Consider the following 17,726-nt stretch of genomic DNA (forward strand, 5'->3'; position numbering starts at 1 on the left):
TTTCCTGGCCTTCTGATGACATCCGTGTCAATTTACCGTCAATATACCAATAAAATCACCAAAAAAAAGCAGGTATGACTGACGTGTAACAGAGTAAAGAATTGTGCGGTGTTTCTACCAAATCGATCAGCCGAAATAGCTCAGTTGGGAGAGCGTTAGACTGAAGATCTAAAGGTCCCTGGTTCGATCCCGGGTTTCGGCAGTGGCCTGTGGCGTTTGAACGTTAAAAGCATTTTTGCATTCAAATTATATTATAACTACAGGGATTTTATTCTCAGTTGATAACGCGCCAGAGACTTGCTCGCTACATTCAAAATTGTAAATCACCAAATCAATCACATTGTCAACGTCATATTTGAACACCAAAGCTCGCAATCAGTCAATCACTCAAGGTCTAGCGCAATAGACAGTCCCGGCGAACATGTAGCCCTCAGGTTCTCTAAAGGGTCCCTGAAAATGAGTTCTTCTGAAGGTTCTCCAAAGGGTATTTTTTAAACCTTCCCGAAGGTTCCCTTAACGTTACATATTTTGTAACTTTAAAAAAGGGATACTGGGATCAGGGATACTGATCATACATTAATCAGCTGTCACCCCATAGCAGTGAGACATGGGAGTGGCTACAGTAATTTGTAAAAGGGAGCACTCACTTAACAGGGCTTCGGTTTTTAGGTGGTAGATTTGCATTTTATTTGCAGCAAAATAGAAAACTGATGACCTGAGACTATAACATCTGGATGAAATGTGATACAAAGCAAAAAGAAAAAAAAAATCATATTATTAGTATGCAGTCTGATGATGTAGTTCAGACAATAATGAAATAGATAATGCAATTATGGAGCAGTTGCTGAAAAAGTCTGTAAAATGCCTTGAATGTAACTGGGGATTTAGTTCCATAGAAACCACAATGAGGAGGCATGGAAGACTGCAGCATTAAAATACCTACATAAAATAAAATAAAATCCCCACACAATAAAACAAAAACATAAAAATCAATTTAAATAGAAAATAACAAATCCAAGTCATCAACACATTTGCCATATTGATCAGGTCAGATGCAAGAAAAAAAACAAAAAAACAAACCCACACACATCTCACTCGCAATAGGCTTGTATATGATGACCAGGCCTGGATTTCATTAGATATGTGATCATCCGATTGATAGCTTTTTATTTCTTTTTGTAGCAGTATTATTGTCGCTTGTGGAGCAGCATTTCAACAAGGGATACAATCTGGAACTGTGAGCTGTATGCATGACCACGCATATAATCCGCTATGGAGAAACCAGTGAATGCATAGTAGGTGACAGTCGTGTTTGTGCGACTTCCCAGGTCCTGTGGAGCCAGGCTTGTCCTGCACGTGACGTCAGCGCCCACCGACAGAGCTTGTTTTGGAGGAAGTGGACAGGGCTCGGCTAGCCGCTAGCTCGTTAGCTTGACGGGAGAAGCGAGCGTCAACGGGAGCAGGGCGACACAGACAGTTGTAACGAATCGCCTCTGTTACACGAAGAGAAATACGAGTCGGCGGTGGCAGTGTTGATTGAGATAAGCAGAGTTAGCTGCGAGGCTAGCTGTCAGAGAAAATTCAGCTGTCGATGCTCTAAACGTGTTGTTTTGTTAACGGCAGACATTTATAGCAGCTGTTAGCCTGTTAGCTAGCCTGCGCGTTAGCTAACGCTCCCAACCGAGGCAGAGGAAAAGTCCACTTTTGAGATTTTCTTACCACAGGATCTTCGCCCAGGTTGGTTTGTGTTGACTTAAGTTGTTGGTTTTTACCAACGATATATGTTAACGATATAGCTGTCGTTAACAGAGTTTTACATTTGTTAATAAACCCTGTTTAGCCAACTAAACGTTAGCTTAAATTAAGAAGTGTCACTGTATATGGTATTTGTTAGTGAACACGGTATTTAAAACGATAGTTTTGAAAATATTTTGCATTAAATAATGATACTGTTTCCTCAAGCTATCCTTCACTGTTTTCTATCATTTGCTTACCACCTATCTAGCATTTTATCTTCTAATGCAATGATTATTCTCCTCTGCTAACCCTTTGCAAGTGTTTTTGATGTCTTCATGGACGTTAGGTAAAATGTTGAGACATGGCTCTCTGCTGCTTTATTAGCTGTAAATATTCATAACCGGGTAGGTCGACAGATTGATGCCAACTATGGATTATACCGATATGTGTGTTGAATCCAACTAATGAGCTCGCAGTGCTAATCATGCTTGCCAAGTCATGGTTCCGTTAGTCCTGTGTTTTTAAACCATGTGATCAGTCCCTGACACAGTGTCATGGGGTGCAGATTATGAGCGCCACACCGATAGCTCTATGCCATTTTTGCCTCATAACAGCACTGATACTGATTCAAGCAGTGGCTTTTTGTTCACATAAGAGGCTCTACACGTTAAGTGATCTGTGGATAAGACTTTTTTTTTTCAGTAATGCTTTCTCCTTAGTATAACCTGATTGGAATGATGATTTAAAGCCCTTCTGTTATAGAGTTTGGACTTTGGTCATTGCAGCTGTATGAGGTGGTTTCTTATTACAAAGTACAGTCAGCCAAAGTACAGAAATGCTTGGCAATGTCTTGAGCAGGTGCAAAGATGAGAATGTTTGATCAGCCATGGATTTTAGCTCAAAATATGTTTGTGCCTCCAGTCATCCAGATTATCAATTAACAAAGTGTGATTGCAAATTCAAAGGTTTCTCATCAATGAAAAAAAACACATTTCTGCGTGACATTATGTGAAAACACAATGGAAAAGTCAGGGGGATAAATTTAGAGATATTTATTAGGGATCATGGATTTATTTCAAGGAAATAGAGGTTAGTCAAAGAGGGAAAGAGGTATTACATTTGAAGAGGAAGACCTGAGGATAGCTAAGGCCTATAATGAGAGCATCTGTTATTCAAAATTTAACAAATAAAATATTCCAGCCTGTGTATTTGTTGTTTTACTAAAAATCCTTAAATCTGTGTAGATGACGATTTTAAGTGCAACCCCTGCCTGTTTGGAAGGACAAATACAGATTTCGGAGGGGAAGTCATCATGATGCATTATACTGTATAGAATTGTAATGATTAACACAATCCATGGTCCAATTTAGTGTGTTTTTGAGTAACTGGGTTTGTGTTCCATTGTCCAATCTACTGTAAGAATATTATTAATATTAATCATAATAATAACCTTTATTTATAGAACATCGTTTTTTAACTACGTTGCAAAGTGCTTTACAAAAAGAAATAATCAGATTAATATATCTACAAGAATAGTAATTTGGTAATGAAATAATGTAGTTTTTCCATTGAATGGTTATCAGAAGCATAAATATCACAAAATCATTACTTTACAGTCAAACAAAAACAACCAGCTGGGGTTACAAAAATAGCAGATGTCTCAGCTCAACAAACCTAGCACTGCATTGTTCAACACACTGTATTTTGAGCGGGGGAAAAAAGCGCAGTGAATTGTTTCAAGAATTGTATTCAGTGCCTCATGGTACAATGCAGTGCAGCATATTGTTAATGTCCCAATACTTTATTTTCCTTTGTTTGTGAAGTGAAGGAAACTGTAATATAGCAGACACTGCAATTTGTTTAATTCCTAGAACTTCCCTATTTCTTCGGAATGTATTTTGACACGTTCACAGACCTTATCATCTTTCAGTAAAAGCTGTTGACCCATATCAAAAGGGTAATAATTGGGGCAAGGCTGTATGCATCTTCTCTGAGCAAATCCAGTGTTGGTCTGCTTTTATTAGGAGTTTTCTTCTCCCTTCCAATATATGTTTTTTGTCTTTTACAGCTGTGGCACAATGACGTCAAGGAAGAAAGTACTACTCAAAGTCATCATCCTTGGAGACTCTGGGTGAGTGAGGTTGAATGGTAGCTTGTTTGAACTATGGTTTGATAGTGAAATGCTCACTCTAATACTGCAAGCAAGGGACCTTTTTTTGTGCTTCACCAATCAATTCATCAGACTTACATTTTCTGTTTCACTTGTTTCTGCCCAGCATATGTTCTGAATGTTGTCTTGTGATTTTTTTTTTTTCTCTCTCTTCTCTAGAGTTGGGAAGACCTCATTGATGAACCAGTATGTGAATAAGAAGTTCAGTAACCAGTACAAAGCCACAATAGGTGCTGATTTCCTGACAAAAGAAGTCATGGTTGACGACAGACTTGTCACAATGCAGGTAATGAGGAAATAATTCCCACAGGAATGCCACACCGACGTACTGTCTCTCATTGAAACACAATTATCATATCTAAAACATCACAGAGTAAAATGAAAAGGCTAAGAAAATGCTGTGATACTTGAAGAAAACATGTTAATTCGTATTGCTTACAATAATAATGGACTTGCAAGTGTTTTAATGGTTTACCACTGAGGAAATTCACTATTTCTTTTAGTTTTCTGTAAAAACAGTTTATTCAAAGATGGCCTAAAGTTTACTGGACGTCTGTAGAGACTACTCTAATGGCTTCCCTTTTGTATTAGTTGAGAAAAACCGATCTCTTAGGTTTTATCTTCAGATGTATATTTTTGGAACCTCAGTCATTTTGTAATCACAGCTGTATTTTAACTAAACCTGAGGTAGGGAGGATAGCCAGTCTGTCAACTCATTAACATTCATACTTTACTCATGTAAATAATCACAATCAGAGGTGAGTGTATCTTGAATAACAGATCTGGAAAACTCAGCAGTCTTTATAGTATTACTCTGGCTTACAAATAGATCTTTTTTTATTGTATACATAAACCACTAAGATGAAAGAGTGAGTGGCTGCAAAGCTGGGTTTTTTTTGTTTGTTTTTTTTTCTTGCAAACAGTACCATGACTGGTGATTTTAGATTAACAAATTATTTTTAAAATGAAAACAAAATCAATCAGTGGTAAAGTAACTTTTAACTACATACATAACTCCAGACTTCAAATCAGATCTGTTTAATGGGAATCATATAAACACTAAAATGGAATGATTGCCTTTATCCCTCACAGTGATCACATTATTTTGTGCATGTAAACATAGTATGTCTTCCTTGATGCTGACTTTTCTCCATTCTGTCTCTCTCTCTTTCTGTATTTTAGATTTGGGACACAGCAGGTCAGGAGAGGTTCCAGTCCTTAGGTGTTGCTTTCTATCGCGGAGCAGACTGCTGTGTCCTGGTGTTTGACGTGACAGCACCCAACACCTTCAAGACTCTAGACAGCTGGAGGGACGAGTTCTTGATCCAGGCCAGCCCTCGAGACCCTGAGAATTTCCCATTTGTAGTACTGGGCAACAAGATCGACTTGGAGAACAGACAGGTGGGTCCAGATGATCAGGTTTATGTTTTTTTGCATCAATTAGGAAATGTGGGGTTATGGTTATCAATTACTGAGGCGTTAAAAAATACTGTAGACTTTAGAGTAATGTAACAATTTTAAAAATAGCTTGGATAAAACAGTCATATCTCATGTTTGTAAGTGTCACATCAGCTCTTTTGTGTTTCAGGTAACAACCAAGCGAGCACAGGCTTGGTGTCAGAGCAAGAACAACATCCCATATTTCGAAACCAGCGCCAAGGAGGCAATCAATGTGGAGCAGGCCTTCCAGACTATTGCACGCAACGCTCTTAAACAGGTAACGGGAGGCCAGCGAGAAATCCTTCTCTTCAATGTTGAAAAATTAGATTTTTCAACATCTGTTTCGATGGCCGCTGTGAGGTGCTGAGCCAGGCACTCACTCAACTATATTGTCTGATTTCAGGAGACCGAAGTGGAGTTGTACAACGAGTTTCCTGAGCCGATAAAGCTGGACAGGAACGAGCGAGCCAAGCCGTCAGCGGAGACCTGCAGCTGCTGAGGACTCTGACGATCGTCAGGGGGGAGGAGGGGTGTTGTCACTGCCCTCACTACCCTGTCTTGCCTTGTCTGTATATCCCCTTTCCCATGACCCACTGTGTTAATCTCTAATGCCCAACATACAAGCAGCATCCCACTCATAGAGTATACTACTACACACACAAACATGCTGCACTCACCTCCTTATATACACATAACACACATTTTCTATAAAATACATCTCCTAGCCCAAAGAACACCTTAAGGAAACATTATGGCATTTACTTCTATGATGCTTCTTACTTCCCAGTGTTTCTCCACATATTTTTTCATAGCGGTGGTGGTTTGGGCTAATCTCATTTTTAGTTCCATGTATATTGCTGCTTTCACACCCAGTTTTGGTCTAACTACTTTTATTTGGATACTGTAAGTGGTCAATTTGAAGCACTATCTCTATACGTTTGTGTTTATCTTGTTTATTTTTTTTTTTGTTTTATTAATCAAAGTTTCTTTAGAAGTGGTGGTGGTTTTCTTACTTTTGCAGCCCGCCACCGCTGCATGGATAGAGGAAACACTGCCCCCCCCCCCGTTTTACTCGTCTGTTTTGTGGCTTTAATTTTCATTCATTCAACCTTTATTTAAATCTTGAAGAATCATTGAGGGCATGCCCTCAGTTTCAATGATGTCGAGAGTACACTTTGTTTCATACTCAAAAACACTTGTTACCCTGGTTTCACTTTACCTCACTAAACTGATGAACATAGTCAGTAGTGAAGTAGTGAAGGATCAGAATGTGTGAAGGTGCATGTGTGGATCACATCAATATTCTGCCTGCTGGTTCTTGTTAAATGGCAGAGATATGAAAATCCAATTCATTGAAAAGTCAATCAGACAATTGTGCACAGATTGTTTTGTTTTTTGTTTTTTTTTTGGAACAATAACTTAAGACTTTTTCAGACATCTCAATTTGGAGCCACAATAAATGCAGTTGTAGCTCAGGTTGAGGACGACGTGTGAATCAAGACTCAGATCCTTGATGTAAGTGCTCTCCCTAGCATATTACTCGCTGTTCATCTATGGAGAAATGAAGGTTTGTTTTTTATTCAATTATTCTTGGTACATCTGACGAGGGAATGAACCAAAACAAGCATGTCATTCTACCTGATAGTCCTGGAGAGGAGAGAGATTTTTTCTCTAGTATAATTATCATTCATACCTGAGTACTATTAGCTAGTACATTTCTTTTTATCGTCAGCTATTGCAAGACTTTGTATATTTGCAAACCTCTCAATCAATATGTGGGGAAGGCAAAAAGTTGTGTTGTAAATCTCCATATCTGACTCTGCCAGATGCTCGTGTTGGCAAACAGTTTAAGTGCTTGACATTTCTTTTAACTGATCAGATCTTTAACTGTTCGTATTATGCTAAAACTTTGAAATGCATTATAGATTACGAAATAGCATACATACTGTAACTTTGAAAAGAGAAAAAAATCGGGGGAAGTATTGGCATTCATCATTATTATATTATGATAAATGCATAGCATCTACATTGTTTCAAAATGTCTTTGCGTTTCAAGTAATAAGGGTAATAAAATCTTTAATAAAGCATATTGTATTTATTTGACATTTATTAATGAAATATTGAACTATCAAGCCGTATCTGTGAAGCATATTTTTATTACATTTAAGACATTTACTAATACAATTTAAAAACCTGAACATACAATATTTTTCTCATACCTGTAAAAATGGTAAAGTAGAATAAGGCCTAAACGGTATTCAAAACTGCAGTTTTAAGTTCCCGGTTCACATCTTCACTTGGTTCGTGGTTTCTTGTTGGCTGCCTGAAGCCACTGCTGAAGTGCTCCTGTAGACTTGCGCTTAGCCACTGCCTTGCTTTCTTGCTCTTCTTTACGCTCACTTGTGTTGAACTCCTTCCTCTTTGAAGGGGAACTGCTCGTCAGCCAGCTCATCATCTTCTTACTGCTGGCTGTGGGCTTGGGCTCCTAGGGATCAGGGGTCAGATTTGTCAATTTGCCAAGCTAGATTTTCCAACCAGAGTGAGTAAAAAACCACAGTAAATCTAATACCTTTTTGCTGCCAAGATCCAATGGCTGAAGGCATTCTGGAGAGTTGTTGCGTGTGTTGTTGACTAGTGAAGAGACAGGATGAAAAGTCAAAATGTTTTTCGACTGGAGCAGTCTCAGGGCCTCTAGAGACCTCACTTCCCCAAAGTCAAGCCATCTTCTCACTTCTTCCTCTCCATCCAGAATTGCCGGCATCCTAGAACACAAGCACATGGTGAGATACGATTTCACACAGGAAAAAAAAATGAAACAAGCTTGTTTGCCCATCAACGGTCCTTACCTATGATGGATGTTTTGCAGGTTTGAGGAGGCACTTACAGTGATTATACTGTAAGTGTAAAGGGTTTCTCCACCACCTGGAGGCGCCCAGCAGTCAAACAGTCCAGCCATAGTCAGCAACTTCCATCCACTCCACTCATCTCGTGCTTCCCCTTCCTGGCCAACGCACAGCAAAGAGCAGAAGGGAGTCAATTTAATGTCGGAATGGTGAAAATTAGCAGGTTTTGTGAAAATACTAGTGACAGACTGAGGGTTTATGACTTTCCAGTCCACAACTTGACACTAACATTAAAACTAAACCAGGCATTGGTATATTGCATAACTGTCAACGCTAGAGGAACACCTGGTTGACACATGCATATTTTTGCCTCTACTCCTCTCCCACACAGGAAATTTTCAGCCATGGTAATTTCCGCCATTTCTGCATTCTCTCTACTTTTGCTCTGAATGAAAGCAAAATTTCATGGTGCTTACAGTATATTGCTATCAAAAACCCAGTACACACCTCTGTCAAGTCAAGGGAGGCCTTCTTTGCAGGGCACTCTGTCTTTAAATTGTCCTTTTTGCGAGCTGAGGTTCTGGGGTCATCCTGATCCTCCATTTTCTCCTGACTGGATCCCTGAGTCTGGGGGAAGTAGATGAAGAAAGGCTGCTTGTTTTTCTCCTGCTTCTTCCACTCATAAAAACCATCAGCCAGGATGACGCAGCGCTGTCCTTTTATCAGGGGCTCCTTTGGGGAGAAAATAAAGTGATCAGAGACACTCCTGCATCCTCAGACCCACAACACATAAAGCATGCTGATAAGAGGTAAGTAGCCTGCCACGCTGCTGTGTCTCAAACAGTATGCACCTTGTACGATTTCTTCTCCAATATATTCTCGCTGCGGCAGTTGCTGGTGCTGTAGTGCATCTTGCTCGGATCATCCTCCTTGAACCATGCAGGCACAAGGCCCCAACGCATCGAGGCCAACACACACTCGTCCACAGGAGCATTCTGAGGACACACAGTCACATTGACACATAGGAGTGGACACAATAACATGAGCATCTACATTATATAATGCAATAAGTACATACTACCTTTGTGAGGCCTACACTGTTCCATAGTATTATGACTGTGACAGAGATGTATTAATGAATTATGTCTGTGGTTAATTCTTGTAGCTCCCAGGTTGTGGTGTTGTTGCACTGAACTGTACTGTATGTTGTTATGTGTCCGTATTGAAGGTTTGATAAAGCAAATTAACAATGAAACTAACCAAATCCGAATATATAAGGGGGACTTCTTAGGTTGATAATATCCATTAGTTATATCCTCACCTTGAGAGTTTTCTACTAAAAGTTTTTTTCAGATCTGTCTCTTGACGTTACAGGGTGAAATCTTCACATGAGGTCCATTTCTTTGGTGTCCTTCACTTGAAACAGTTTATGAATCTCACTCAGGCACAGGAAGATCCAGGTCTTCTTACCTTATCGAAATGCCTGCGGGACAGGAGGACGGGACTCATGGACTGGGGGTTCTTGTTGTAAGAGGGCCGGTATTTGTCCACATCTCCATCCCTCCAGCGGGGCTGTTTCCGCTGCCCTTTTCGGTTTCTGTAAGAGCAGGCTCGGCTCAACTCGTCGGGAGCAAGAGTACAAGCTGTTCTTCCGCACATTTTACAACTGAAACTGGACTTTTCAGACACCTGAGAAGAGGGCTCAACATAGGTTCAGCTAAGAAATATTCTACAGAGTTAGCATGTTAGCTTACATTAATTTCAGGAAACAAAACATTTCTTCTTCGCTGGCTGCAAAGGCACCGTTTTGAAATTTTGCTAAGTTTACTGTTTTCAAGTGTTGTTTTATATATATCTATCGTAAAGTTTCGCTTATTGTCTTTCTGTCTGTCTGCGTCTGTGTGCTCAGCTCTGTGTTTACATGTAATAAGGATAACACGATTTGCCCAGGCAGAGACGCAGGAGAGGGCGCGCCGAACACGTGACACCGTGGCGTTCAGCGGCCACTCCCTCTGGCCCCCGGCTTGTGCTTTACTGAGCCAAGATGGCGACGCAGTAGAGAGAAATATTCAAAATACAAATAAAAATCCAAATCTTCTACAGTATTGGATCTACTGTATTAAAAAATAATTATTTAAATATTTAATACGTCAGTTAAAGTAGCAATACCACAATGTTCAATTAAAATCCCGCATTGCAGAACATTTCCATAGCCTACAGCAGAATTTAGGTGTCAAAAGTAGCTAATTTTTAAAAAGTATCTTATGCAGAATACCCAGCTACTCATATATTCCCTAAAATAACTTGATAAACTGTAAAAGGGAGACGGATATTTCCAAAGACACACAGAATAAACAAAGAAAAAATAGTCTGGAAATTGTATGGTAATAAGTCAAAAGAAACAACGCCTTGGTCATGTATAAAATTTCAGCTACTATAACCACGGTGTTTACAGAAACCTTGAAAACACTCTCACTGTCATGATGTTAGCAAAGATGCTTTGTAACTTTCCGAACTGTCTCTGGTGTTAGCACTGGGTGCGATCCAGAGGTTGCCGTGGCAATAACAAACAGGTCGGGAGTCTGCAGTTTGTGTTTGACCAAACCATGAAGCAGAGCAAAAGAAAAGGTTCCCCTCAAGAATGAGAGCTGAAGTCAAAATGGCGGCCACCGGGTCCAGACAGTCTGTCCAACTAGGCCAGGAGGGACACCGGGCTACTGATGGACGCTGCACAACATGCCCAGCAAGTGGTGAGAGACGGAAAGCAACAAAGAAGACACCGTTCCTGACTGAACATGCCAAGGAACCAGACAAATAAAGCTGAAAATCACTAGGATGTATTTTCTTCAAATGTTAATCAAAGAGTGGCCCCTTCACCATGATTCATAGCCCAGGACTGGAACCATCTACAACCTCCAAATTGATTGACAATTCTTGTATCAGTAACAATGGTCTATATTTTCGATTCTAGCCAGATGAAAAACCCATAAAATGCTTATTTATCACCTCTTTTCCAAACCCGTTTTTTTTATGACTAAATATCATCAAAAAATTACGGCTTGAGCTTTTTCTTACTCTGGTACCCCTTCTCTGCTCTTTTCAGTTACTGTTCGAGATTGCATGTATATTGTACTTGAAATTTTGTGCCGGATGTCGAAACCGAAGTAACTGAAATAAACAAGTGAATATGGGAAACAATTACACGTTAAGCCTTTGTTGTAACCTGCTGTTGAGGGGCCCATTTATAAACTGAAACATAAAAGGTCACTAATGTATGACTTGGCCTTTGCATTCATAGAGTTGGCTTATAGATCACAAATGACGAATTAATCATGAGGTCCCACTCAGGACAGCTGGCCAAATGTTTAAACTCAGGCACCATGTGTTAAAGTTTCAAGACTTTGCTCTTTTTGGCTCCAAGCTGAAGATGTCAAGTCTTAATATTTAGTTACATTGTCTTCGGCTTTGTGATTACCACTGGCTGCCTGTCATGTATACTTATATTTGGTTTATGTTTTATGCATTTAGCCATTTATTTATTAATCAGCCAATTTGTAGACATTTATTTGCAGTAGATATATTTCAACTGCAAATGCCATGTTTGAAGACACTTTATCCAGGTGTTTGTGAATGTTCTCCTGCCTCTCCTCCATCATGCACTGGACGGCTAAGTGTCACTGAAGAAGGCTATGCCATTAATTAGCCAGCAAACAAGTAGGTATTCCCTGCAAGTCGAAAACCAACATGGTGAATGGTGAATTTCTTATTCAACTGATATAGTGCTCCATGAACGACATGAACAATATCATCATTAATGGGCTTTATAAAGACAACTAAAATGAAAATTTACACAACAGACTGTATATTTTCATTTCCTGTTTGTGTGTGTCAGCTACACCTCCTGAGGGCAAAGGTCACCACAGTTTTCTCAGCCTACCTATTCTTAACCCAGAGAGACTGAGAACAGCCAAGGCCCTTGTAGAAAAAGCTATCAAGGTGAATTACCCTAACTAGAAAAACACAAACACCAAGTCATCCATTGTTTAGGCGTCTGCTTTTATTCCTGTCAGATGCATAGGGTATTCTCTGTCCAGGGCCCTTACCCTGTCATCAGGGAGGCACTCAGGGCCAGAGGCTGGGTTGAGCAGCATATGCACCGCTCCAAACAACATGTAAATCGAAGTAACAGTGGTGACAGCAGAACCAGCTCTAATGATGCTGGTAACAGCGACGACGATGACGGTGGGCTAGATGAAAGTTTGACTTTTTCAGAAATCGTATTTCTGCTTTCCTCTGAATATGTTATGTTGAATATGTATATATCTCTCCACTGATTAACATTGCTCCTTCTTCACAGACAACTCAGACGATGTTGAAAAAGAGCAGGATCAGGATGAACTATATGATCTCATGGTAAAAATAACCTCTGAGGTTGTAGGCTCACATGAGGCTTATGTGACGCAGTGCTAACCTTGATTACCATGCTGGAAATCAATTCCATGGTCTCGCCTAGTGCGAAATGAAATGGTTCATTTTAATTGGACAAACCGTAGAGTCGCCATCAATGTCTACAGTTTACAAAAAGAACAGATTACCAATCATTTTGCAAAAGCAGGCAGCTTCACCACCAAGGTACATTTACGTGCTATCATCATTTCTTACAGCAAAAAAGGACTATTCAGTGTCACACCCACCATCATTACTTACTTCTTGTTTCTCTGACAGGTGGAGTTGTGTGTGAACCTGAGGAACTTGCACTGGTTTGATTCAGCTGACTCAGACACCTTCTTCCCTCGCTGCCACAGGCCACAGGATGAGAAGCATGCTTTCATTGGTCAGATCCTTTCACTTAAGCAATTTTGTCTTTAAATCTGGCACTATTTAGCTCTGCTGTCTATGTCCGGTAGAAGACTACAGGAGAACTGCCTGCACAAGTCTTTGGAAGTACATTGCGGAGAGGGAGCAGTTTGTTCTGGGAGGGGGAATGAGCCACAACGTTTGGGCTCTTCAGGGTATGACCATTTTCCAAAGGACTGCCCACCTTCTCAAGTTAGCTAAATAAAGAGGGACATGATTTTGTATCTCCTCCTTCAGATCAAAGGAGACGTAGCAAATGGCAATCTAAACCCATGGTCTTCTCACAATTGATTGACAGCGCACTCAAAGTATGTCAGGAGTTCCTAGAGGGTCTGGAGCACAACGACATAGACATAAGCCTGGAGACACCACAAACACTCACAAAGGAGGAGTGGGCGAAGTTTATTGACAGTTTTTACCTTGTTGTTCAGTGTGTACCGTGTACGTGTGTGACAGAGATAAAGAAAACTGCCGAACCGAAGTCCTCTTGAGTACCTCACTACAGTACCGCTCTCTCTGCTTCCTCGCTCATTGGTGGAGCAGAGATAGAGAACAGTGATCATTTTGTCAAGTGCTGCAAAGCCATGCTACAGAGGCTGGGGGAGGTCAGGCCACAGATGGACATAGATGGCATACACAACATCTGGATCATCAAACCCGGAGCAAAGTCCAGGGGCAGAGGTGAGAAGTCAAACACCGCAAGACAGTTCACATAGTATCTGACAAAGTCCTGGCTGACCGGTTTCGCCTCCCTTCTGGGTATCACATGCACCAAGCGTCTGGACGAGATCCTCAGGCTGGTGAACGGTGATCCAACCCTAATCAAGGAAAGTAAGTGGGTGGTGCAGAAGTACATGGAGCGCCCCTTGCTGGTTCATGGCACCAAGTTTGATGTGCGCCAGTGGTTCCTGGTCACTGACTGGAACCCTTTGACTGTGTGGTTCTATAAAAAGTTCTATGTGCGCTTTTCTACGCAGCCTTACTCACTAGATACAGTGGACAGGTAAGACAGTCACACTGATAAAGGGATGGGAAAAAAGTTGAAAAAAAAACAGAAGCAGATGTGAAACCAAACGAACATTCAAATACAAAAAGGAGAAGTGAGACACGAAAAAGAGCAAGATAGGTTATGATTATACGTGTCATTTTTGGCGGGAGATCTAATTTTACGTCCATGCACCGCATGGCCTGAAAACAGCCGTTGGGTATCTCCTCGGGGTATATTTAAATTTGTGTTTATTTGATGTTTTTGACATCTGCCACAGCAAACTTCAAATCAAATCCCAAACTGCAAGCTGCCTCTGAAACATTTCCCCACACATTTACAGGAACGCTGAATGGTTGATCTGATGCTCGGATGAAAAAAAACACCCAAGTGCTTTCGTATTTTTAGGAAAAATTAGATACAGAGTGGCAGAAAGAGTGGAAGGAAGAGAAGAGGTGTAGGCTATTTACCTGAGAAAGGGACAGTTAAAACTTAAAGGTTATACGAGTCCTGTGAGGAAGAATTATGTTGCTCTAACTAGGCTACAATTGGGGCATTGCGGTTAGATGAAAATCATAAGCAAACATCCAGATGGGCTTCACAAATGTGGTACTGTAGAAAACTGTCCATTGCTTCTTAATTTCCTGTGGTAGAGCAATACAAATTCAGCAGAGAAATGCAACCATGATTTTGGGAATCAACAGATTTGGGGCTATCTTCTTATACACATTCACATTTACTCAAGTCGGTACATTGAAAGAGTTTTTGGTGGCTGTAATTATTCCTCGTGTCCACTGTGGTTGTCAAGAGATCCCTTCCTACTGTGATTCCACTGCAAGATGAGGGACAAAATCAGCAGCCCTCGTTCCATGCAAAAACCCATTTAAAAGTTCAGCAAAAGCTAGTACAGCATGAGGTCTCTGCAGTCTGAATTAGACAAATCAAGTGTCTGCCGAAGTTACAGTATTTTCTTTTCACTGAACTTTGAAATGCATATTTAAACAGAACAAGGATTATCCCTTCTTACTCTGGATTTGTAATAGGAAGGAATCTCATTACGGCCAGTATGGGCAGGAGGCTTGATTACTGAGACCAACAACTCTTTTCAGTGTACATACTGTATGGGCACATGAGTATTCTATTAAGATAGACAAAAGGCTGTGAATCTACCCTGTAGATTAGAAGAAGAAGTAGAAGAAGCCAAGAGTTGTCACAAAGTATAAACGAAAATGAGACATATGCCACTTTAATCAAATATTGAATAAAACCTTTTGATAGCCCATAAAATCAATTTCCCTACTTACTTGATATTTTAGAAATTATAACAGTTTAACGACATCTATATTTGGTTTGAAAATCATAATCTGATTTCTGTGCATCCACGCTTGTCACCATATCATGTCTAATTACTTATTACCTGCTGTCAAGCAACTGTCACCCATGTCCTCTCATTTATTTTTCCATCTTGACTTGTCTTCACGCTTTCCTCTCAACTCTGTCCACCTGTGCAATAATTCCATCCAGAAGCACCTGAGGCCCTCGCATCACATCGAGGCATCCCAGCGGACAACATGTGGTCAGATGACCAGTTCAGGACCTTTCTGTCAAGCCAGGGCCAGGAAGCTCAGTGGCGGACTGTGGTAGTCCCGGGAATGAAGAAGGTTATAATACATGCATTACAGACAACACAGGATCTGATGGAGTCATGCAAAAACACCTTTGAAATCTATGGCGCTGACTTCATGTTAGGTAGAATGAGCTCACTGTCAATGGCACGCCATATTTTAGAGTATCTTATACTGCATGTTTCAACACACATTATTTCACATTTTAAAACTCCAAAATTATATGTGGTAATACAAAAAACACAGAATTCAACTCTAATTCAAATTACGTTTTAATATTTTCTATGTACCTTTACAAGGAAAACAAGAGAAAAACTGTCATCAGTTAGATATTTTCATTTGTATTACACAGGATGTGACCTGCGGTAATGGCTGATAGAGATTAATGTTGGTCCCACCATGGCTCCCTCTACCCCTGTGACAGCCCGACTGTACTGCTGTTCAGGAGGACACGTTACGAGTCGTCCTGGACTGGGGAGCTGACCGCACCGCAAACACGGGGGACCTTCAGCTAATATATAGGCAGGTAAGGAAGAGTTTTCCCTCCTCTTCAGGTTGTAGTGTACATTTAAGTGGCTCAAGTCATGCGGGTGACACACAGTGCTTTACATGTCACCTCTGGTCTCTAGGCAGCAGTAGAGGTGCCACAGTATGTAGGAGTCAACCTACGTGTTGAGGGCTTTGAGTTCAAAAGCCCCTGCCAGCTTCCCCCACTGAAGTCCTCCAGCAAATCACCGCCAAAACATTGTGGCGTTGTCAAGGAGAAGGAGCCCGCAGCAGAAAAAGTAAAGCCTCTGTCTAAGATGCTGTTGAAGAGTGCAGAAGCTCAGCTCAAAAACACCAGCAATGGGGTTCTGCCACTTCCTCCTGTCCCTCCTGAGACACCCGTGCCCGTCCCTATTGAAATGCTCACACTTCACTTGCCAATGACTGTAAACAAGTCCATCCATCTGCCCATTAGTGCCCAGTCTCACTCTGTATTTTTGTAGAAGAGAAGATGAGAGATATCCAAAGTCTGCTCGTACCAGATCCAAACTTGTGCCACAGGGAAGTTCCAAGGTCCTTCTTTGCCTGTGGAGATTACCGTTTCAAAACAGTCCAGCCAAGCAGCCACCAGCACCGTGAGCGCCGAAAAAAGTTTCATAGAAAGTAGTTCCATTGTTTGTTCAGCGAAGTGTGTGGTTTATCCAGATTAAGGGGGACAACCGTTTCAGGAATGTTGCCGTTGGGCGCCCTGGTTAAGCGTGTACCACTGTCAAGGCTGAGTCCTTGCCAGGTTCGACCAACCCTTTTTTACAGTAATTCCTGAAGGGAGCAATGATGCTGAACTCATAATCTGACAATTTGAGCTAAATGAAAAAAATAAAAATAAAAATTGCAAAAAAAAATTAAATAAATAAATTGCAATCTGCAATCACAAACTAAGATCTTTTCTCAAGGAGCTGTCAGTATTTATACACTAAATTTGTTTATACTACTGGGTAAATCACCAAAGTAGTAACGTCAAGAAATAAGAGGGCAGTTCATCTCAGCCGAAATGCAGAACAGAGGCAGGCAAACGTAGCAAGAAATGAGATATGTGTCAAAATCAATACAGTGTCTACACTAAATAACTTTAAGACCAGGCATTGTGGCTTAAACACTGGACACACGAGGAAACCCCAACATGTTTATGTGCACAGGTACAGATGATGAGGCAATGAAGTTTATATGGCAATGAATAAAAGAATTTGCACTGAGAACATGACTGCGTTCAAACGAAGTATCCTGTCACTCAAGGGAAGGGATTCTGTTTGTTTGTTTGTTTTCTATCCTACGGCAGGACGAACAGAGAAGTAGATGAGGGTGCAGAAGATGACAGTGCATCACGGAACGACGAAGTTGGAAAACATTGGCGACCACCATAACCCATCAAAAAGGAAGAAAAAACACAAGAAGCGATTGGATTTCACGGGAAGACTAATAAGTCTTGAATTGGGTTAATTGTTTTGCAATGGTTCATAGCTCATGTTGGGGTTGAGAGGAGTTTAAGTTGACCGGAAGGGAGTCTTTCAAACCTGACAACGCAG

The 17,726-nt window shown here is 40.8% G+C and overlaps 2 protein-coding genes, 1 non-coding gene and 1 pseudogene across 3 annotated transcripts; 3 read left to right on the top strand and 1 right to left on the bottom strand.

Annotated features, from left to right (window-relative positions):
- The first annotated feature begins 129 nt into the window (after nt 1–129).
- Nucleotides 130–202, top strand: trnaf-gaa. Its single transcript has one exon. It is a non-coding gene; the product is annotated as a tRNA-Phe (tRNA).
- Nucleotides 203–1,299: 1,097 nt separating this feature from the next.
- On the top strand, nt 1,300–6,288 carry LOC120782914 (ras-related protein rab7). Its single transcript, XM_040115473.1, has 6 exons — nt 1,300–1,737; nt 3,806–3,868; nt 4,067–4,193; nt 5,090–5,308; nt 5,496–5,624; nt 5,751–6,288. The coding sequence occupies exons 2-6, from the start codon at nt 3,816–3,818 to the stop codon at nt 5,844–5,846; spliced, it is 624 nt and encodes a 207-aa protein (XP_039971407.1). The 5' UTR covers nt 1,300–1,737; nt 3,806–3,815; the 3' UTR covers nt 5,847–6,288.
- A 1,199-nt stretch (nt 6,289–7,487) lies between these two features.
- hmces (5-hydroxymethylcytosine binding, ES cell specific) lies at nt 7,488–10,177 on the bottom strand. The gene is made up of 6 exons (XM_040115474.1): nt 9,661–10,177; nt 9,042–9,185; nt 8,698–8,922; nt 8,194–8,348; nt 7,917–8,109; nt 7,488–7,832 (listed from the first exon to the last, which is right to left on the bottom strand). The coding sequence occupies exons 1-6, from the start codon at nt 9,847–9,849 to the stop codon at nt 7,641–7,643; spliced, it is 1,098 nt and encodes a 365-aa protein (XP_039971408.1). The 5' UTR covers nt 9,850–10,177; the 3' UTR covers nt 7,488–7,640.
- A 672-nt stretch (nt 10,178–10,849) lies between these two features.
- LOC120807284 lies at nt 10,850–16,646 on the top strand (annotated as a pseudogene).
- The last annotated feature ends 1,080 nt before the right edge of the window (nt 16,647–17,726 follow it).

The sequence above is a fragment of the Xiphias gladius genome, chromosome 21 (genome assembly GCF_016859285.1).
Source record: "Xiphias gladius isolate SHS-SW01 ecotype Sanya breed wild chromosome 21, ASM1685928v1, whole genome shotgun sequence".
Classification (NCBI taxonomy): Eukaryota; Metazoa; Chordata; class Actinopteri; order Istiophoriformes; family Xiphiidae; genus Xiphias; species Xiphias gladius.